The sequence below is a fragment of the Phoca vitulina genome, unplaced genomic scaffold (genome assembly GCF_004348235.1).
Source record: "Phoca vitulina isolate PV1807 unplaced genomic scaffold, GSC_HSeal_1.0 scaffold7, whole genome shotgun sequence".
NCBI lineage: Eukaryota > Metazoa > Chordata > Mammalia > Carnivora > Phocidae > Phoca > Phoca vitulina.
In genome coordinates, this window is record NW_022589710.1 from 7,972,622 (window position 1) to 7,996,137 (window position 23,516).

At 39.0% G+C, this 23,516-nt stretch overlaps 1 protein-coding gene and 1 pseudogene across 1 annotated transcript in view; one reads left to right on the top strand and one right to left on the bottom strand.

Annotated features, from left to right (window-relative positions):
• Window positions 1-23,516, top strand: part of LOC116632606 — a 41,932-nt gene that overhangs the window by 6,192 nt on the left and 12,224 nt on the right. Inside the window, exons 3-4 of the mRNA XM_032404556.1 lie at window positions 20,509-20,539; window positions 23,226-23,248. Coding sequence (XP_032260447.1) covers window positions 20,509-20,539; window positions 23,226-23,248 — 54 coding nt within the window. The remainder of the gene's footprint in view (window positions 1-20,508; window positions 20,540-23,225; window positions 23,249-23,516) is intronic.
• On the bottom strand, window positions 6,078-7,507 carry LOC116632882 (annotated as a pseudogene).

A 23,516-nucleotide genomic window follows, 5' to 3' on the forward strand; every position in this document is an offset into this window, starting at 1 on the left:
TATTTGTTACAATTAATAAATCTGCATTGACATACCACTATCACTCAAAGCCCATGGTTTACATTAGGATTCACTCTTGGTGTTGTACATTCTATAGGCTTTGGCAAATGAAATGTACCATGACACATTTTCATCATTATAGTATCATACAGAATAGTTTCACTGCCTTAAAGATCACCTGTATTCCATCTATTCAGTTCTCACTCCCTTGTAGCCCTACTAACCACTTATTTACTGTGTTCATAGTTTTGCCTTTTCCAGAATGTTATACAGTTGGAATCATATAGTATGTAGCCTTTTTGTTTTTGTTTGTTTTGTTTTTTTAAAGATTTCATCTATTCATTTGAGACACAGAGATACAGAGAGAGCATGAGAGGGAGAGAAGCAGAGGGAGAGGGAGAAGGAGAAGCAGGCTACCTGCTGAGCCAGGAGCCCAATGTGGGGCTCGATCCCAAGACCCTGGGATCATGACACGAGCTGAAAGCAGACGCTCAACCATCTGAGCCACCCAGGTGCCCCAGTATGTAGCCTTTTTGGATTGGCTTCTTTCACCTAGTAATATGCATTTAAGGTTCTTCCATGTCTTTTCAGGGTTTAATAACTCATTTCTTTTAGGACTGAATAATATTCTATTGTCTGGATGTACCGCAGGTTATTAATCCATGTACCTACTGAAGAACATCTTGGATGCTTCCAAATTTTGGCAATAGGAATAAAGCTGCTCTAAATATCCATGTGTAGGGGCGCCTGGGTGGCTCAGATGGTTAAGAGTCTGCCTTCGGCTCAGGTTATGATCCCAGGGTCCTAGGATCAAGTCCCGCATCGGGCTCCCTGCTAGGCGGGGAGCCTGCTTCTCCCTCTGCCTCTGCCTCTCTCTCTCTTTCTCTGACTCTCATGAATAAATAAATAAAACATTTAAAAAAAAATAAATATCCATGTGTAGTTTTTTTCTTTTTTCATGTGCAGGTTTTTATGTGGACATAAGCTTTCAACTCATCTGGATAAATAACCAAGGAGCATGATTTCTGGATCATATGGTAAGAATATGTTTAGTGGGTTTTTTTTTCTTAAGTTTTTATTTATTTATTTGAGAGTGAGAGAGAGCAAGAGCACGAGCTGGGGAGGGGCAGTGTGAGAGGGAGAGGGTGAGAGACAAGCAGACTGCCCCGCTGGAGCCCAACTTGGGGCTGATCCCAAGACCCTAAGATCATGACCTGAGCTGAAGTCAAAAGCATAACTGACTGAGCCACCGGGCGCCCCAGAATATGTTTAGTTTTATAAGTGCCAAACTGTCTTCCAAAGTAGCTGTACCATTTTGCATTCCCATAAGCAATGAATGAGAGTTACTGTTGCTCCACATTCTCATCAGCATTTGGTCTTATCACTGTTTTGGATTTTGCCCATTCTAATAGGTGTATAGTGGTAACATATTGTTTTAATTTGCAATTCCCTAATGACATGTTATATTGGGCATCTTTTCATACATTTATTTGCCATATCTTCTTTGGTGAGGTATCTCTTTGGATCTGTTGCCCATTTTTATAAATTGGATTATTCATTTACTTATTGTTGAATTTTAAGAGTTTTTTTTTTAAGTAGGCTCCACACCTAGCTTGAAGAATTCTTTATTTTCATAATAGTTTTTATCAGATGTATTCTTGTAAATTTTTCTTCACCTGGGGAGCTTTTACTTTTTATTTTATCTTATTTTTTAAAAGATTTTATTTATTCATCTGACAGAGAGAGAGCCAGTGAGAGAGGGAACACAAGCAGGGGGAGTGGGAGAGGGAGAAGCAGGCCTCCTGCTGAGCAGGGAGCCCGATGTGGGGCTCTATCCCAGGACCTGGGATCATGACAGGAGCCGAAGGCAGACGCTTAACGACTGAGCCAACCAGGCGCCCCAACCTGGGGAGCTTTTAAAATGTCAGATGCCATGGGGCGCCTGGGTGGCCCAGTTGGTTAAGTGGCTGCCTTCGGCTCCGGTCATGATCCCAGGGTCCTGGGATCGAGCCCCACATCAGGCTCCCTGCTCAGCAGAGAGTCTGCTTCTCCCTCTCCCTCTACCTCTCCCCTGTGCTTGTGCTCTCTCTCTCAAATAAATAAATAAAATCATATATAAATAAATAAGTCAGATGCGAGGGTGCCTGGGTAGCGCAGTTGGTTGGGCGACTGACTCTTGGTTTCCACTCAGGTCATGGTCTCAGGCTCGTGGAGATCAAGCCCTGATTCAGGCTCTGCACTCAGCAGGGAGTATGCTTGGGATTCTGTCTCCCTGTCCCTCTGCCCCTCCCGTTCGTGCTCTCTCTCTCTCTCTCTCAGATAAATAAATCTTTAAAATGTCAGATGCCCAGGCCATATCTCAGACCACTTCAGTCAGAATCTCTAAAGGTAAGATCCAACCATCAGTATTTTTTAAAGTGCTCTACGAGACTTTAATGTATAGCCAAGGCTGAGAGCCATTGGCCTAAGTCAATACAATAATAATAATATTTAAGTATAATTATAGTAACATTATTATTGCAGCTAGATTTTATTGGACATTTATCATGTCCTAACACTTTTCTAAATGTATTACAAGTATTACTTCATTATGCATATTAACTACTTTGACATGTTATCTGTGTGACCTTGGTCTTTCTGAGCTTTGTTTTACTATTCTGTAAGACCAAGATAATAATAGAAACTAAAGCCCTGGGGCGCCTGGGTGGCTCAGTCGTTAAGCGTCTGCCTTCGGCTCAGGTCATGATCCAAGAGTCCTGGGATCGAACCCCGCATCGGGCTCCCTGCTCAGCGGGAAGCCTGCTTCTCCCTCTCCCACTTCCCCTGCTTGTGTTCCCCCTCTCGCTGTGTCTCTGTCAAATAAATAAATAAAATCTTTAAAAAAAAAAAAAAGAAACTAAAGCCCTCATTGAATGATTATAGTAAACAAGATAATGCATGCAAAATGCATATCATATATTAAATATTCAAAAAATGCCAGCTATTAATATTAGTGTATTATGAGTTCTGCTGTTTTGTGTGGCCTGCTAGGTCAGCTCCCTCTTCATAGGACAGGTCATGAAACAACTGAAGACAACAGTTATGTTCCCATGTCCTCTCTTCTCCAAGCAAAACAAGTCGAGTCCATTCAACTGTTTTACCCTCCTTGGGCATGTTCCAGCTTCTCCATGTGAATTAACTGCTTCCTAAGTCTAAAACAGTGCTTCAAATGAGATCAGACCAGAACGGAGGAGTGTAATCTTTTTTGCTTTGAGTTAGGAGGGTGGTAATCACATCACTGTTTTGGCTCACAAAGAGTTTGCAGTATACTAAAGTCCTAATGTCTTGTTCCCTGAACTTCCACGGCAGGCTCCCTTCAATCTTTTAATATGATATTTTGTCCTTAATATTTAAACTTATTAAAATAATTTTGTTCGTTCTGTCTCAATCTCTTTGAATATCATCAGATACTACAATGTATCATCCATACCCTCAAATTCTTTGTTAAAAGTCAGATAAGGGCACCTGGCTGGCTCAGTTGGTTAGGTGTCTGCCTTCGGCTCAGGTCATGATCCCAGGGTCCTGGGATCGAGCCCCACATCGGGCTCCCTGCTCAGTGGGAGCCTGCTTCTCCCTCTGCCTGCTCTTCCCCCTGGTTATGCTCTCTTCTCTGACAAATAAATAAATAAAATCTTAGAGAAAAAAAAAGAAGTGAATTAGATAAAGGTGTTCAGCAGTACATGGCCAACACGAAGACTCTGGCCTATTACAAACCTTTCACCAAGAAGTTATTTATCCATTAAGTAACATTTTCTGGGTATAGTTGTTCTGGTAACTAGGACTTTACCTTATGACTTTATCTAACAACATTATCACCTGACCCACTTACCTCTTTCTTGGCAATAAGAATTTTAATATACTTTCATTTAAAAAGTGGCAATATGGCACTTGGGTGGCTCACTTGGTTAAGCATCTGCCTTCACCTAGGGTCATGATCCCAGAGTCCTGGGATCAAGCCCCACATCAGGCTCCCCGCTCAATGGGAAGCCTGCTTCTCCCTCTCCCTCTGTCTGCCGCTCCCCCTGCTCATGTTCTCTCTGTCTCTGTCAAATAAATAAATAAAGATCTTATAAAAAAGTGGCAATATTAGGAAAATGAAAATCAAAATTGATTTTTGTAGTACAGAATGAAATATTTTTATCTAACATATTTTTAAAATTTTTAAAAAGATTTTTATTTATTTGAGAGAGCACGAAAATACACACACGAAGTGGGGAAGGGGCAAAGGGAGAGGGACAGGGAGAAGCAGACTCCCTGCTGAGCAGGGAACCCCACCTGGAGCCTGTCCTGGGGTTCAACGTGAGGTTCAAACCCAGGACCTTGAGATCATAACCTGAGCTGAAGACAGATGCTTAACCAATTGAGCAACTTGTACCTAAGATTTTAAAGGAAATCTTGTCAGGGGCGCCTGGGTGGCTTAGTCGATAAGCGTCTGCCTTCAGCTCAGGTCATGATCCCGGGGAAGCCTGCTTCTCCCTCTCCCACTCCCCCTGCTTGTGTTCCCTCTCTCGCTGTGTCTCTCTCTGTCAAATAAATAAATAAAATCTTTAAAAAGAATAATAATAAAGGAAATCTTGTCAAATGCCTTCTTGAAATTCACTTACTTCAACTATGGCATCTCAATCATAACATTTGGGGAAGTTGCATGAAGCATATATATAGGAACTCTTACTTTATTTGCAACTTTTTTTTTATGTCTAAGCTTATTTCAAAATTAAGAGTTAAAAAACAAGACCGTAAGTTTAGCTTGAGATAATGAATTCTTAGTAATACTGTCATCTAGGACTCACTCTTCCAAAGATTTAAAAAATAATGCATTTAAAAATAAATTCTAGAATTTTGACAATTTGTTACAAGATTCACTGTATCCAATATATATCCCTTGGTAGTGAAGACAAAAACCAAATTATAGTTGTATAAGTTGTGTGCTTTATGTTCCTAGATAGTTTTCTTGCTCCAAGACTAAAAAACCCTTCTATAATTTGCTATTTGTAAACATCCTGTATCCTTCATCTTGAGGAAAATTATTCTTGCAGATAGATAGTTTATTATTCTTCTTTAGCATACTTGGGTATATAATAGTTGCTTTGTAGGCTTAGAGGAAAAGTATGATCTGCTTTACAAAAATTCGTTCAATAAAAAACTTTCATGGACCTAACTTTTGTAAGGAATTATATGCTCTAATTACAGATTTCAAAACATGTATTAGGGGAAAAACATACATAATAAGTTGTATACATTTGAAGCGTCTCCTTCTGGATATTTGCTAGGAGGGGATTATTGTTAATTGTTTTTATTTAATCTATGATAATGGTGTACTGGTTATATTTTCTTAAAAAGAGTCCTTATCACTTAGAGAAGCACACAAAAACATTTACAGATGAAATGATATAACTAGGATTTGCTTCAAAATAATTGGCTGGTGCAGTCAGTAGAGCATCTGATTCTTGATCTTGGTCATAAGTTTGAGCCCCACATGGGCTGTAAAGTTTACTTACTTTAAAAAAATAAAATCTTTAAAAAAGTAATTTGAAGGGATAGTGGGTAGAGTGAGATGAAATACCTTTGGCCATGCATTGAGGATAATTATTGAATCTGGGTAATAGGTACATGGGGATTCATTATACTAGTGTCTATCCTTTCATGTGTGTTTAAAAATCCCATAATAAAAATATATGGGAGGTTTAGGAGGATAAAGGAAACAATATAGTATTTTGAGACAATCTGATAGAAATGTTTTTAAATTTGGGGGCACCTGGGTGGCTCAGTCAGTTAAGTGTCCAACTCTTGATTTCGACTGAGGTCATGATCTCAGGGTTGTGGGATTGAACCCCACATCGGGCTCCACACTGGGCATGGAGCCTGCTTGGGATTTTCTCTCTCCTTCTCCCTTTGCTCCTCCCCCTGCTAATGAATGAATGAATGAATAAATAAAAGAAATGTTTTTTAAATTTTGAATTATGGCATCATTTAACCTAATATCTATGGGAAGACAATCGCTATAGTTAATTACTTAAGCTTCTTAAAACTCAAAATAATTTAACTTTGTTCCTATATTTTTTGCTATGTAATAAATTATGTTTTTGTTATATAATAAAGAGGTAACAAAAAAATTAAAAAGAGGTAGCATTCTAGGGGACAACGAAAGGAACATATATTTAAAAAATTTTTTTTTCTTAAGGTGGGGGAAAAGAGTCTGAAAAAGTAAAGTTTAATTAAAAAATCATATACACAAACAACTTCTGATTCCTTTTAAGCCCTCCCACTGGGTCTTTCACAGGCAAGTTTCCCATTGAGTCCAGACCACCTAAAGATGCACCCCCAGTGGCCAACCAGCCAGCCCTTCCTGAACAGGTGGTCAATAGTAACTGCTCCTCAGGCTTGAATGGATGTCCAAGTCCTGAGTGACTAACCAGCAAGGTTGGCTTCCTGGGTGCTTCAGAAGGCCAGTTTCTTCATCAGCAGATAAACTCTGGAATCCACTTCAAATCCATGCAGGTTGTTGGCATCACCCTGCAGCCTCATGAGCAGGCCATCATAGGACACGTAGGCAGAGAGACGCGTTGCTGCTTCACTAGAAGTCTCGTCGCCCTCAGTTCTGTATACTTTCCCATACATTACGTACTCAAACTGGTCAGCCCTGGAAGGTCCATCCTCTGTGGGGTTGTATTCACGTCATCCAGGGTACCATCTTCATATAAGGTACTGGCTATGACCAACCGGAACCTGTCACCCAAGTCCACAGGGTAAATCTGAATGTTTACGTCTAAGATCAGGTCCATCTTGAAAGATTCACTCTCACAATGTAGTTGAGACACTCAGTCAAACTTCTTGCCCTCCGGGTCAATGTCTTTCACATCAAAAATATCCTCAAACAGGATGCCCGCCATGGTGAGGTGGCCAGGAGAGTAGCAGAGGGGCTGGGAGCACGACCACGCCTAGGGGTACGCGCTCCCCCTCGCGTGGAGAAAAGGCGAAAGGAACATATATTTTAATTGACTTACAAATACACAGAGCTTACCATGTGCAGGCATCATTTTAAGTGCTTTATAGTTACTAACTCACTTAATCCTCCTAATAACCCTACAAGGGACAAAATGTTATTGTCTCCATTTTGTAAATGGGGAAAACAAGGCCTGTAAGGGATTAAGTCACCTGTACAAGGACACACAGCTGGTGAACAACAGAAGTGGGCTTTGAATCCAGAAAGCCTGGCTACAGAAACTCCTAGCCTTACCCTCTGCTCTCTCTGTATTAAATGATTTTTCCCCCGATGACAAGAACAAATAACCTATAACCAAGCCTATAGAAATGATAGTATGAGTGCAGAAAAATAAAAACACCAGGATATTTATTGCAGCATTTTTGTATTTATTGAATATTGGAAACAGCTTACGTGTTCTGTCAATAGCAAAGTGAACAAATCTGCACATCTTCATCTAATCTGGGCAGATGTTAAAAAAAAAAAGACTGATTATTGGGGCATTTGGGTCGTTCAGTTAGTAGAGCATGCAACTCTTGATCTTGGGGTTGTGAGTTCAAGCCCCATGTTGGGCATAGAGCTTTCATTAAAGAAGAAGGAGAAGAAGGAGAAGGCAGAGCCTGACTTAGAAAAATGACAAAATTTTTTTTCTTTTCTTTCTTTTTTTTTAGAGAGGGAGAGAGTGGGGGTGAGAGGGGCAGAGGGAGAGAGAGAGAGAGAATCCCAAGCAGGCTCCACACCCAGTGTGACAGATATAGGGGTAGGTCTTAAGGACCCTAAGATCATGACCTGAGCTGACATCAAGAGTCAGAAGCTTAACTGACTGAGCCACCAAGGCGCTCCTTTTTTGTTTCTTTTTCTTTCTTTCTTTCTTTCTTTTTTTTGGGGGGGCGGGAAGACGGAGAAGCAGGCTTCCTGCTGAGCAGGGAGCCCGATGCAAGGCTCGATCCCAGGACCCTGGGATCATGACCTGAGCCGAAGGCAGACGCTTAACTACTGAGCCACCCAGATGCCCCTATTTCTTTTTTTTATTTATTTTATTTTATTTTATTTTATTTTATTTTATTTTATTTTTTAAAGAAAGATTTTATTTATTCATTTGAGAGAGAGACACAGAGAGAGAGAACATGAGCAGGGGGAGTGGCAGGCAGAGGGAGAAGCAGGCTCCCCGCCGAGCCAAGAGCCCGATGCGGGGCCCGATCCCAGGACCTCGGGATCATGACCTGAGCCGAAGGCAGACGCTCAACCATCTGAGCCACCCAGGCGCCCCTCTTTTTTTTTTTTTTTAATGACAAATATTTTAAACTAGAACAGCAAGTTGCAGATTCACAAACACATTAAGATCCCATTATATTTTGTTTGTTTGTCCCTGGTAATTTTTAAGTTTTTAATTTTAATTCCAGTATAGTTAACGTACAGTGTTATATTAGTGAAACTATTTACGAATATATTAGTGAAACTGATTAGTGAAACTATTGAGTGTGACTCAATAATTCTATACATTGGGGCACCTGGGTGGATCAGTCGGTTAAGCATCTGCCTTTGGCTCAGGTCATGATCCCAGGGTCCTAGGCTCCTGGCTCAGCAGGGAGTTTGCTTCTCCCTCTCCCACTGCCCCTGCTTGTGCTCTCTCTCTGTCAAATTAATTAATTAATTTAAAAAAATAATTCTTTACATCACTCAGTACTCATCATGATTAAATGTTCTTTTTAATCCCCATCACCTCTTTCACCCACCCCCTCCCACCTCCCCTTTGGTAACCAACAGTTTGTTCTCTATAGTTAAGAGTCTGTTTCTTGGGGCACCTGGTGGCTCAGTCGGTTAAGCATCTGACTCTTGGTTTTGCCTCAGGACGTGATCTTGGGGTCATGAGATGGAGCTGTGAATCAGGCTCTGCTCAGAGCAGAGTCGGCTTGGGATTCTGTCTCTTCCTCTCCTTCTGCCCCTCCCCTCCAAAATAAATAAATAAATCTTAAAAAAAAAGTCAGTTTCTTGGTTTCTCTCTTCTTCTTTGCTCATTTGTTTTGTTTCTTAAATTACACATATGAGTGAAATCACATGGTATTTGTCTTTCTCTGACTTATTTCACTTAGCATTGTTATACTCTCTAGCTCCATCCATGTTGTTGCAAATGGCAAGATTTCATCCTTTTTTTTTATAACTGAATAATATCCATTCAATATGTATACCACCTCTTCTTTATCCATTCATCTATAGATGGACACTTGAGCTGGTTCCATAATTTGGTTATTGTAAATAATGCTGCAGTGAACATAGGGGTCCATATATCCTTTAGAATTAGTGTTTTTGTATTCAATGGGTAAATATGCAGTAGAGTGATTGCAGGATCATAGGGTAGTTTTATTTTGAATTTTTTGAGGAACCTCCATACTGTTTTCCAGAGTGGCTGCACCAGTTTGCATTCCCACCAACAGTGCATGAGGGTTTCTTTTTTCCACATTCTTTTTTTTTTTAAGATTTTATTTATTGGGCACCTGGGTGGCTCAGTCAATTAAGTGACTGCCTTCGGCTCAGGTCATGATCCTGGGGTCCTGGGATCGAGTCTGCATTGGGCTCCTTGCTCAGTGGGGAGCCTGCTTCTCCCTCTGCCTGCCGCTCCCCCTGCTTGTGCACTCTCTCTCTCTCTCTCCTCTCTCTCTGACAAATAAATAAAATCTTAAAAAAAAAAAGGTAAATGGTAATAAGGGAGAGTAATTTCTTTATATATCCCTTTTCAGTGTTTGAATTTTTTTTACAATCACTCTTGCAATTAAGAAATTTCTTTAATGCATACAGATGGCGGAAAAATTGGAAAATTATGACAGAATAAAAAGAAAAAATAATCACCTACAACCTTGAGATTATTATTATTATTTTGATAACATTTCTATGGCCTTTTTTTGTAGACATAAATATAAACATATATAAAATACTATGTATTACAAATTATGATCCTATCTTTTTTTTAAAGTAGGCTGAACACCCAGTATGGAGCCCAACATGGGGCTGGAACTCACAACCCTGAGACTGAGACCTGTGCTGAGATCAAGAGTTGGCCACTTAACCGACAAGCCACCTAGGTGCCCCACAAATTGTGATCATATTCTTAAACACTATAAAGTTAATGTGACATTAAACAAGCCTTAAGTCTTTTTTTTTGGACTTCTTACATTACCGAAGTCCAAAATTCATCTATCCATCACGATCCAAACTCCTGTGTGTCTGAAAGAGTTTTTTTTATCCCTTTTATCAGCTAACTAAAGAAGTCTGAGGGCTGGTCTTTGATTACCCAAGCCAGGAAAAGTAGCTACTTTTCTTCAGCCATGAGGATTAAAACTCTACTCTCAGAGATCAGTGTGTCTGTGATAGCAGAGTTAGAAGAGGTAAGCAGTTATTCAAGTAAAGCTGCTTAGGAGAAAAATCCATCTAGGTCATTCAAAAACAAAATTATCTTTTACTTCTCTGGAAGTCATTTGCCATAGATATCTGAATCCTTATCTAGAAAACCTAAGAAGGTAAATCAGAATTTAATATAAACTTGGAGCCCATGGAATATTGTTCAACTTACCAGGCAAATGCCAATGGCTTGAGAATACCTGCAGACTGTATATATGTATTATTAATGTGGGAATGTGGATATGCTAAGATAGCTAGAGATTAAGGCAGGGAGTTTCTTGACCAAGGAAATTAACCACCAAGTTTTCAAGGAAATGTTATCTATACTAGTTTTTCTTTGACAATCATGACTATATGATTTCAAGGTTCTTTATTATTCATTTTTTTAGGCTTAGATTCAATTTCCTGATGTGTATATCATATAAAATATATGATATATATATTATATAACTACTATCTAATTCTGGGACATTTTCATCACCCTAAAAAGGAAACCCCATACCCATTAGCAGTTATTACTATTACATTCTCTCCAAGACCTAGTACTTGGAAACCATTAATCTACTTTATATCTCTACAGATTTGCCTATTCTGTATATTTCATATAAATAGCATTATACAATATGTGGCCTTTTATATCTGGCTTCTTTCATCCAGAATTATGCATTCAGAGTTCTTCCAAATAGCATGTATCAATCTGCGTTGGTGGTATAGTGGTGAGCATAGCTGCCTTCCAAATAGCATGTATCAGAACTTCCATTCCTTTTTATGGCTGAGTAATATTCCATTGCACGAACATACTACATTTTCTTTTTCTATCCATCAGTTCATGGACATTTGGCTATTTCCAGTTTTTGGCTATTATAAATAATGCTGCTATGAACATTCATGTACAATATCTGGGTAGATATACATACATGTTTTCAATTCTCTTGGGTATATACTTAGGAATGGAACTGTTAAGCTATATTCTTTAGTTTTGGGAGGAACTGCCAAATGTTTTCCAAAGCAGCAGTACATTTTACATCCCCACCAACAGTTATGAGGGTTCTACACCTGTTATTATGTCTTTTTTATTACAGTCATCCTAGTGGGTGTGAAGTAGTATCACATTTTGATTTTGATTTCCATTTCCCTATTGACTAATGATATTTGATGTAGTTTTTTTTTTTTTTTTTTAATGCTGCTGTGTTGGTGGGGTCTGGAGCCGATGGCCAAGAAAGAATTCTTGAGACATCTTCAATGCAAAATGGTGGTTTTATTAAAGCACGGGGACAGGACCCATGGCAGAAAGAGCTGCTGTCTCTGCTCCCTGCTGCCTCGGGATTGTGAGGAGCAACGGATTATATACCTTGGGGTTGGGAGAACTAAAGATAAGGGAAGTTCCAAAAGGACTTTCATATGTTAAAGAAGACTCAGGATCCTGGAGAAATGTTATAATCTGCCTATCTCAAGTATTTGTTAATGGGCTGCCGGTTATAGGGAGATATAATTTTTTTTTTTTTTTAAGATTTTATTCATTTGTCAGAGAGAGAGAAAGAGCACAAGCAGGGGGAGTGGCAGGCAGAGGGAGGAGCAGGATCCCTGAGCAAGGAGCCTCCTGGGATGATGACCTGAGCCAAAGGCAGAGAGGCTTAACCGACTGAGCCATCCAGGCATCCCTAGGGAGATTTAATTTTATCTACATTTCCTTCTGCCTCCGTTTCCCACATCAATGTTGAGCACTTTTGTGTGCTTATTGGCTGTTCATATATTTCCTTTGGAGAAATGTCTATCAAAATACTTTACCCATTTTTATTTTATTTTATTTTAAAGATTTTATTTATTTATTTGACAGAGAGAGACACAGTGAGAGAGGGGTAATGGGAGAGGGAGAAGCAGGTCTCCTGCTGAGCAGGGAGCCCAATGCAGGGCTTGATCCCAGGACCCCAGGATCATGACCTGAGCTAAAGGCAGATGCTTAATGACTGAGCCACCCAGGCACCCCCATCCTTTACCCATTTTTAAATTGGGTTATTTGTCTTTTCATTGTTGAGTTGTAAGAGTTTTTCATATACTCTGGATGAAAGTTCCTTGTCAGATAAACAATTTGCAAATATTTTCTCCCGTTCCATGGGTTGCCTTTTCAATTTCTTAATGGTGTCCTTTGAAGCACAAAATTTTTAAATTTTTATGGAATCCAATTTATTTTTTATTTTGTTGCAGGTACTTTCAGTACCTAAGAAACCATTGTCTAATCCAAGATCATGGAGATTTACATTTATGTTTTCTTCTAAGAGTTTTATAGTTTAAGCTCTTACATTAAGGTTTATGATCCACTTTGAGTTAATTTTTGTATATGTTGTGAGATACAATCCAACCCCCCCCCCTTTTTTTTGTACATGGCTATCCAGTTGTCTCCACACCATTTTTGGAAAGATTTTTTTTCCCGTGAATTTCTTGGCACCCTTGTTGAAAATCAACTGACCATAAATATAAAGGTTTATCTGGACTTTCAATTATGTTTCATTGATTTCAATTTCTATCCTTCTTCCAACACCACCCTGGCTTGATTATTGTAGCTTTGTAGTGTGTTTTGAAATCAGGAAGTGTGAATCCTCCAACTTTGTTCTTTTTCAAGATCATTTTGGCTATTCTAGGTTCCTTGCATTTCCATGTGAATTTAAGATCAGGTTGTCAATTGCAAAAACAAATGCAAAACAACAACAAAACCAGCTCTGATTTTGACAGGGATTGCATTGACTATTTACATCAATTTGGCCAGTATTGCCATTTTAATAATAAGTCTCCCAATTTATAAACATGGGATGTCTTTCCATTCATTTACTTCTTCTTTACTCTATCAATGATGTTTTGTAGCTTTCAGTATACAAGTTTTGTGCTTTTTTTGGTTAAATCATGGAGACTTTCCATGTGTATGTGAGAAGAATGTGCATTCTGCTTTTGTTGGGTGAATGTCTGGTAGGTCTAATTGGTTTATAATAGTGTTCAAGTCTTTTGTTTCTTTGCTGATCATCTGTCTGGTTGTTCTAACCATTCTTGAAAGTAGAATAATGAAATCCTTATTATGGTTGAATTGCCTATTTCTCCCTTATTACTTTTTACTTCATGTATTTCAGGCTCTGTTTTTAGGTGCATATGTACTTATAGTTATGTCTTCATGACAGATTAACCCTTTTATCATTATAATGTATATTTTTTTGGCTCTAATAACGATTTTTGTCTTAAAATCTATTTTCTTTGATATTAGTATAACCACTCTAGCTCTCTTTGGGGTACTGTTTGTATATTTTTCCCTTCCTTTCCTCTCAGGTTATTTGTGGCTTTGAATTCACAGTTTGTCTTTTGTAGACAGCATATAGTTGGATCATTATTTTTTCATCCATTCTGCATATCTCTGCCTTTTGATTGGAACATTTAGTCCATTTACAATTAATGTTATTATCAATAACATAGTTTTTACATTTGCCATTTTGCTATTTATTTTCTGTGTGTCTTAGTTCTGTTTTTTGGGCTCTTAGGTCTCTATTTAGGTCTCTTAGGTCTCTATTTCTCCATTATTGCTTTCTTTTGTGCTACTTACTTTCTGGCATACTGTTTTAACTCCTTTGTTGTTTCTTTTACTAAATGTTTTTGAGTTCTTTTCTTAGTGGCTGTCCTAGGGATTACAATTAGCATCTTAACTTAAAAAATAATGAAGCTTGGATTAATATCAAATTAATTGAGGTAGTATACAAAAATGTTACTCCAATATAGCTTTATTTTCTACTCCTCCTTGTGCTATTTATTGACATACAAATTACATCTTTATATATTGTATGCCCATCAACTGAGTTGTTAATCATTGCTTTATGCACTTGTCTCTTAAATTAGAGGTGAAAATAAAAGAATTACAAACATAAGTACATTTATGCTTTTATGTTTACCTATGTATTTACCTTTACCAATGCTCTGCACAATATATACTGGCTTATTTTAGGCTATTATTAAAACTCAAAATATTCAGGGGCACCTGGGTGGCTCAGTCATTAAGCATTAAGTGTCTGCCTTTGGCTCACGTCATGGTCCCAGGGTCCTGGGATTGAGCCCCATATCAGGCTCCCTGCTCGGTGGGAAGCCTGCTTCTCCCTCTCCCACCCCCCCGCTTGTGTTCTCTCTCTCGCTGTGTCTCTCTCTGTCAAATAAATAAATAAAATCTTAAAAAAAAAAAACAACTCAAAATATTCAGTTTGCATCTGCTATTTCCCTTGAATATTTCCCCCTTTCAATAGTAATTATTTATAGCATGTGATCTAGTGAAAGACTGAGTTTTAAATCAACAGTCCTAGCATCTACTAATGGCTTTTCGTTCACTGACTGATTTTGTAATTGGGATTAAACCAATTAGTCACTATCTAGGCTTCAATTTCCTGAACTGAAAAATGGAGAGGATAGCATCCAGCACTATTTGGCTGGTAATTTAAAATGTATCCACTCTTTGGGCACCTCACTGGCTCAATCAGTAGAGCATGAGACTCTTGATCTTAGGGTTATGAGTTCAAGCCCCACATTGAGCATGGAGCCTACTTAAAAATAATAAATAGGGGCACCTGGGTGGCTCAGTTGGTTAAGCATTTGCCTTTGGCTCAGGTCCTGATCTCAGGGTCCTGGGATTGAGCCCTGCATCGAGTCCCACATCAGGCTCTCTGCTTGGTGGGGAGTTTGCTTCTCCCTCTCACTCTCCCGCTATTCTCTCTCTCAAATAAATAAAATTTTTAAAAATATATACATACAAAAATGGGATGTCTGGCTGGCTTAGTCGGTTAAGCATCTGCCTTCAGCTCAGGTCATAATCCCAGGGTCCTGGGATCAAGCCCTACATGGGGCTCCCAGCTCAGCTGGGAGCCTGCTTCTCCCACCCCCTCCATCCCTCTCCTGGCTTGTGCTCTCTCTCTCTCAAATAAATAAAATCTTAAAAAAAAAAAAATTCTTCAAGGACGCCTGCGCAGCTCAGCAGGTTAAGTATCTGACTCTTGTTATTGGCTCAGGTCATGATCTCATGAGTTGTGGGATTGAGCCCCCTGGAGATTCTCTCCCTCTGCCCTTCCCCCCACTTGTACTCGCTCTTTCTTTCTAAAATAAATAAATCTTTAAAAATAAAAAAATAAAAAATAAAAATAAACAAAAAAATAAAAATAACAAAATAACAAAAAATTCTTCAACTTGCAAACTGCTTTCTAGTTGTATTTCTTTCTTTTTTTTTTAAGATTTTATTTATTTATTTGACAGAGAGAGACACAGTGAGAGAGGGAACACAAGCAGGGGGAGTGGGAGAGGGAGAAGCAGGCTTCCCGCCGAGCAGGGAGCCTGATGCGGGGCTCGATCCCAGGACCCTGGGATCATGACAGGAGCCGAGGGCAGACGCTTAACAACTGAGTCACCCAGGCACCCCTCTAATTGTATTTCTATGAAGAAAATATAACTCATGAATACTCTCAACAATATCATAAATATCCATTCCTCAGGTAAACTTATTTTAAAAATCTAGTCATAGCTCACAATAGTTCAAAACCTTTGGGACACAGCAAAAGCTATTCTTAGAGGGAAGTTTATAGCAATACAGGCTTACCTCAAGGAGCAAGAAAAATTTTCTTTTTTTTTTAAAGATGGTAGGTTTTCTTTTTATTTTTTTAAACAGAGTCTCTTTTTGGGGCACCTGGGTGGCTCAGTCATTGAGCGTCTGCCTTCGGCTCAGGTCATGATCCCAGGATCCTGGGATCAGGCCCCGCATCGGGCTCCCTGCTCTGCGGGGAGCCTGCTTCTCCCTCTCCCCCTGCTTGTGTTCCCTCTCTTGCTGTGTCTTTCTCTGTCAAATAAATAAAAAATCGTTAAAAAAAAAAAAAAGATTTAAACAGAGTCTCTTTTTTTAAAAGATTTTATTTATTTGTCAGAGAGATAGCACAAGCAGAGGGAGAAGCAGGCTCCCTACTGAGCAGGGAGCTGGATGTGGGACTCGATCCCAGGACCCAGGGATTATGACCTAAGCCGAAGGCAGACACTTAACTGACTGAGCCACCCAGGTATCCCAGCAGGAAAAATCTTAAGTAAACAACCTAACCTTACACCTAAAGGAACTAGAAAAAAACAAACAAAACTTAAAATCAGCAGAAGGAAGGAAATAAAGATTAGAGCAGAAATAAATGATATAAACTAAAGAAACAATAGAACAGATCAATAAAAATCTAGTCATAGCCTAGCATAGGGATCATGAATACCTGAATCAGGCAGCTATTTGAAATAAGTCTGAAAAAAAAAAGGAATGTTATTTTAGTCTCCTATTCCCCTGGGTATGAGTTCTATTTTTCCCATCATTTTCTGTTTTGTTTTCAGGAAGAAAACAATCATATTCACCTTGGAAGTGATTTTTTAAAAAAGATTTTATTAATCAGAGAGAGAGAAAGAACGCACACAACCAGGGGGAGCAGCAGAGGGAGAGGGAGAAGCAGGCTCCCCTCTGAGCAGGGAGCCCGATGTGGGGCTTGATCCCAGGACCCTGGGATCATGACCTGAGCCAAAGGCAGATGCTTAACCAACTGAGCTACCCAGGTGTCCCTGGAAGTGATTTTTGAATAGGCCAAGTATTAGTTTTAAAGGGCTAGAATTACCATCATTTATAGTATGCAATCCAATGACCCATAAAATCTATTTTGGCCATTTTCCATAGCTCCATTAAAAAAATAATGACTGTGGTAAAATGAGGTTGAAAATAATTCCTGTTACCAAGGGGCCAAAGGTGAGATTCTTCATCGTACACATTTAATTTAAGGATTGAATTTTAGCAGAGAGAGATAAGAACAATAAGGTAATTGTTGGTGATTCATTAAACAGAAGGTGAGTTTCGGCTTTTTGCTCCTATTGAAAACAAGTCCTTCCAAAGTTGGAAATACCTTCCACACTCAGGTGTGGTTGATCAGGTTCTGACCACGGTAATTCCTAAATATTAATGAAAGAGCAAGTTAAAGTACATGATCTGGCAATTTTGTACTGGTATGATTCAGAGCTATTACACAAAGATACTCTAAGGAATTTACTTTGCCCTTCTCAATTTTGAAGAAATGTGGTTAGACTGACTGGAGTGTAATCTTGCTAACCATTGCATGACTTTCCATATGATCCTACTTTATCATAGGGTGGCTAACCTTTGCCTTACTTTCTTACACTACTTAAAAACACACTCTTTGTAACCAAAAACATATATATATATTTTGCTCTTCTTTCACACTCAAAAGAAACTGTAGGTGGATATTCTTGTTTTCTTTTTTTTAAGATTTTATTTATTTATTTGACACAGAGAGAGAGATAGCGAGAGCAGGAACACAAGCAGGGGGAGCGGGAGAGGGAGAAGCAGGCTTCCCGCTGAGCAGGGGAGCCCGACGTGGGGCTCGATCCCAGGACCCCGGGATCATGACCTGAGCCGAAGGCAGATGCTTAACGACTGAGCCACCCAGGCACCCCTCTTGTTTTCTTTAGCTGAAGAACCCTGTGTCCTTTCATTAGTGGTCTGGAATCTTATTAGCAAACAAAATTTGCACATGGCTTTTATATTAGCGTTACTGTCACACTGTGTACACAGGGGAGATGGAAGACTCTAAAAATAACTAATCTAGCTTCAGAAAATGGACCGAACTATATGCTACATATTCCAACAGATTTAACAATCCGGGCAAGAGAATATTCTAGAAACAAATCACAATTGGAATCCTTATTCTCCTCTCGTTTAGTTTTTTCTCCCCCCTCTTTTCCCTTAACCTGGGCATGGCTGCAGCGTTTTGTAAAAGGCAGCTTGCAGTCTCAATAAACAAAACATAGAACCTTCTTTTCATAGTGATTTCTGCAAACACATTCTGTATTGTAACACTGATGAAATTATAACAGCATTTTTAATAGTAGAACAATTGCTTTTCCTCATTGACCTATTTTCATCACTAAAACAGTGTTCTCGTCCAGAGATGTGCTTATTCCTTATTGAGGGATTAATACAAGTATGTTTAGAGTGTTGTTGATTTGTTTGCTTGTTCTAGTTTTTAAATTCTAAATCTTAAGAATAAGTTTATTTGTAGCTATAATGCGTAAGTGGGCAGCTTTTCATTTCTTTCAGAAATAAAGCAGAAAGTGACTAATATCCTCATCTGCTTCTGAATTCTTACTTATAGGCTCCCCACCCCCCTTCTCTCATGTTTCACAACATTAAGGAGCCTGGAACATGATGTCAGCGTCTTTCTAAAGGCACTGGGTGATGTTTACACACTTAAGCTGCTAGCACTGACAGGACAACTGGAGTCAAATGTAAACCATGGTGTTTATTATTCCCAGTCAAATATGTTGTGCAATGGGTAGCAATAGGCACTGTGTGAAAGGTTGCCTAATAAGCCGCCCAGCATCAGGATTAGTCAGCTCCTTGCTGTGAGGCGTGTGTGACCAAGATACCAGACGTGGTTGGTGATGGAAAGGCAGGCTGGCCAATGACACGAACCAAAAGGAGGGGAAACTCAGTTCTTGGCAGACAATTGAATCTTAGCAGAAGGCATTTGTTCTCTGAAGTGCAGAGGCTGAGAGGCTCCTGAGAAACATCTGAGGGAAAGATTTTGTTTTCTTACTTTTTATTGTTTTACATAAAAACTTTCTCCTGTATAAAACCTTAGAAGTCAGTGCGATTTCTGGTCACATTAATTTACAGTAGAACCAAATAATGCTTTCTGGAGAAATCTTTTTTCTTTTTGTAATAAAAAGTTTGATTATTAATAACAACAGTACCACACTAAAGAACATTAGAGAAACAAAGCAAGGGGAACACACTCATAATCCCTTTTGCTAAAAACAATTACAGTATCATAGTAGCATACTTTCTTACTGTTTGAACTGTTTTACATGGTTGTAATCATCTAGTTACAGGATTTTGTCATAATTTCTTGGTAACTTATCATAAGCTTTTATATTCTTTTAACTTTTTTAAAAAAAGATTTTATTTATTTATTTGACAGAGAGAGAGAGTGAGAGAGAGAGCACAAGCAGGGGGAGTGGGAGGCAGAGGGAGAAGCAGACTCCCTGCTGAGCAGGAAGCCTGATGCGGGGCTCTGAGCCCAAGGCAGACACTTAACTGACTGAGCCACCCAGGTGCCTCTATCATAAGCTTTTTCCCCCATAGTGCTACATAATCATATTTTAAGTAACTGAATAATATTGCATTGGTTATAGTTCAGCATATGGTTGAACAATGTTTACTTTTTTTTTTTTGGATTCCCCCCCAACTCATTTCCCCCCTCCTCTCACCAATGTTCACTTTAACCATTCCAATAGGCTGCTTCCATTTTATGCTGTTGTTGTTATAAATAACACTGAAGTGTTAAAATACAGTTTTTCAGTATAAAATGTTTAAAAATTAAAGGTGATAAAGGCTGCCTGGCTAGCTCAGTCAGTACAGCATGTGACTCTTGATCTTGGGTTTGTGAGTTCAAGCCCCATATTGAGTGTAGAGATTACTTAAAAAAAAAAAAAAAAAATCCTTTACTGAACTCTACATCTGAAACTCATGATGTACTCTATGTTGGCTAATTAAATTTAAATTAAAAAAAGAATCTTAAAAAAATAAATAAAATATGGGTGGCTCAGTTGATTAAGCATCTGCCTTTGGCTCAGGTCATGATTGGATCCCGGAGTCCCAGGATCAGTCCCACATCAGGCTCCCTGCTCAGCGGGAAATCTGCTTCTCCCTCTGACCCTCCCCCATCTCATTCTCTCTTTCTCACTCTTTCTCAAATAAACAAAATCTTAAAAAAAAAAAATTAAAAAAATTAAATTAAAACTAAAATTTAAGGTGATTTATACCAAATACAAAACTTGTATAAAGCATATTTGAACAACTTAAAGATCAATAAAAAAATGAACAGCTTAGTATCCACTTCCAACTGAAGAAATAAAACACTTCCTGTAACTTGGAAGCCTGCCTGTGTGCTTCTCTCTGGATGCATCCTGCTCTCTTCTCCCCTATAGAAATAACTACAAGTCTAAATGTTTTGTTTATTAATTTTTTAATATTTTTCATTTTCCCTTAGGGTAGATTCTTTCCAGAATTTAATAATTAAGGTAAGTGGGTTGTTTTTATTCTTATTAGGGCTATCTCTGATGTTGGTGGAAAGCATTGGCTTACATTTTTCCTTCAGAAATTATCAGGCTTACCACACCCGAGTAGGCAGGGCAGGCCCACACACCAGAGAAAAATTTGCCTCATAAGGGTGCAGTCTGTGACAGTTTTCTGCCATATGAGGATATGAAGGGTTAGGACTGAGAACCCTTGTAGTACAGAGATGATTCTGGTTTACTTATATGAGGGTTACCCTCCCTCCTCTCAGGCTTTTCTCCAATCTCTAGTTATTTTGGTTTTGGATTCTGTTATTTTAATTACTCATTCATTTAAAATAGGCAGTTCTTTTTGTTCAGCCTATTGGTGTCTGTCTTCTGGGATAAATGCCAACATAATGGTGTTCAACTTTACCTAGTGCCAAGGAATCAGATGGGTCAGGTCTTACTTGTCAGTTTTGAAAATGGAGAAACTAAATTTAAAAATAATTGGCCAATAATAGAACTAATAAGGGTGGTTAGCTTTCAAGTCAATAGTAAAAGCCCCAAACTAGTGTTTCTGATCACTTGCATCAGAATCAGTTTAAGATACTTGGTAAATTCAGAGATTCCTGCACTTGAGACCTACCAAATCATAATCTCTGGATTTGGGGTCCAGGAAGCTACAATTGAATAAACACCCCAGATGACTTTCAGTACCCTAAACTTGAGAAGCACCACCCTTGCTCAGGGGCAGCAACCTAAGAAAAGTGACATAGTAAATATTCCCATTATTTTCTAGTACATTTTATTTCCTTACCACTGACATGTAGGGTTGAGTAGCCATTTAGTGATCCTTTCTGTGGGACCCATTGTGGCAGATTTTGCTAGACAAGAATGGAAAAACCCTATCTAGAGCCATACCACCAAGAATGTGCCTGATTTCAGTGGCTAAGCAGGGGTGGGCCTGGTTAGTATTTGGATGGGGGGATTGAAAAACCCAGTTCTTTACTTATATTTTGAAATATTAATACCATACGAAGAAGTTACCCTTCAAGTGAGGTCTAGGAACCACCTTAATTATTTGTATCAAATTAGCAGTAAATTTTCATTGACTCTGACCACGAGCAAGAATGAGATACCGGGGGCGCCTGGGTGGCTCAGTCATTAAGCGTCTGCCTTCAGCTCAGGTCATGATCCCAGGGTCCTGGGATCGAGCCCTCCATCGGGCTCCCTGCTCGGTGGGAAGCCTGCTTCTCCCTCTCCCACTCCCCCTGCTTGTGTTCCCCCTCTCACTGTGTCTCTCTCTGTCAAATAAATAAATAAAATCTTAAAAAAAAAAAAAAAAAGAATGAGATACTGGATGAATGCAGGTGAAAGCATTTGCCTGAAGCAAAGACCAGGGTTCAGTGACAGTTTGTGCCAAGCACATTCTGTTTTCTTCCCAGTTTGGAGTAGTGCCCTTTGTCTGTGACCTTGATACTCAGAATTGTTTTGTGCAACCATTAGCCTGCATAGCACTTTCTAATCATCTTTGAAGCTGGAATCCTTATGATCTCACCAAATCGGAAGGGACTTACAAAGGACAGAAGTGCACAGAAATTAGTTGTTGAAAAGCTAAAAGACAAGACTTGGAAAAACAGTATAAAGGTAGAAGTAGAAAGCCAAGCGGAGTCTGGAAAGAAACATTAGAAGTAACCTGAGAGACATGGGCATTCTTCACATTCATTCTCAATTAATATAGCTTGGGAGGTTGCTAAGCAAAACCCTTCTGAGAATTGAACCTGAGATCCTTTTTAATACACATTTGCTGTCTGGAACAGTGAAGGAACCCTGTACCTGAAAATCAATTGCTCTGTGAAAATGATCATTATTAAAATAGTTATTACTGGGGCGCCTGGGTGGCTCAGTCGTTAAGCATCTGCCTTCGGCTCAGGTCATGATCCCAGGGTCCTGGGATGCAGCCCCTGCATCGGGCTCCCTGCTGGGCAGGGGGCCTGCTTCTCCCTCTCCCTCTGCCGCTCCCACTGCTTGTGCTCTCCTGCTCTCTGTCAAATAAATAAATAAAATCTTAAAAATAAATAAAAATAAAATAGTTATTACTGAAACTACATGATATTTGACAGAGTTTCTCTCACTTTTTCATTTCATTTTTCTATGTTATCAGAAAGTTGCCATATTTAAGAACCCAGCAATGACAATTAGGAATATCACACATTTCAATATTAGTATGTTTAGACTTTCTTGAAATTTGAACATAATATTTAACCCACAAAAAATGAAGATGAACCAGTTGGTGAATGTCAAATAGGCTGTAAATATACTAGGAATGTTCAATTTTAGTAATAAGAATAATAGTAACAACATGAATAAGGGGGAAAAATCAAATAATAAACTATATGTATATTTTACATTTTATAGAGGCTATTAAAATAACATCTTAAATTACAATAGCATATGCAAGGTATCTTTTTTTTTTTTTGAAGATTTATTCACCCATTTTAGAGACAGAGCACAAGCAGGAGGGGCAGAGGGAGAGGGAGAGAAAATCCCAAGCAGACTCCGAGCTGAGTGCAGAGCCCAACTTGGGGCTTGATCTTACCACCATGAGATCACAATCCAAGCTGAAACAAGAGTTGGACACTTCACAGGCGCCCCCCCCTTTTTAAAGATTTTATTTATTTATTTTAGGATTTATTTATTTATTTGACAGAGAGAGAGAACACACAAGCAGAGGCAGCGACAGAGGGAGAGGAAGAAGCAGGCTTTCCGCTGAGCAGGGAGCCCGATGCGGGGCTCGATCCCAGGACCCTGGGACCATGACCTGAGCCGAAGGCAGATGCTTAACCGACTGAGCCACCCAGGCACCCCCAAGGTATCTTTTTAATGTTTATTTGGTGATCTGCATTTTATGTTAAATTCTGTCTCTGCCACATAAAATAAGGTCAAACTGATCTCAATAATATTTATGATGAGAAAAAAATATTTATGATGAGAAACTATG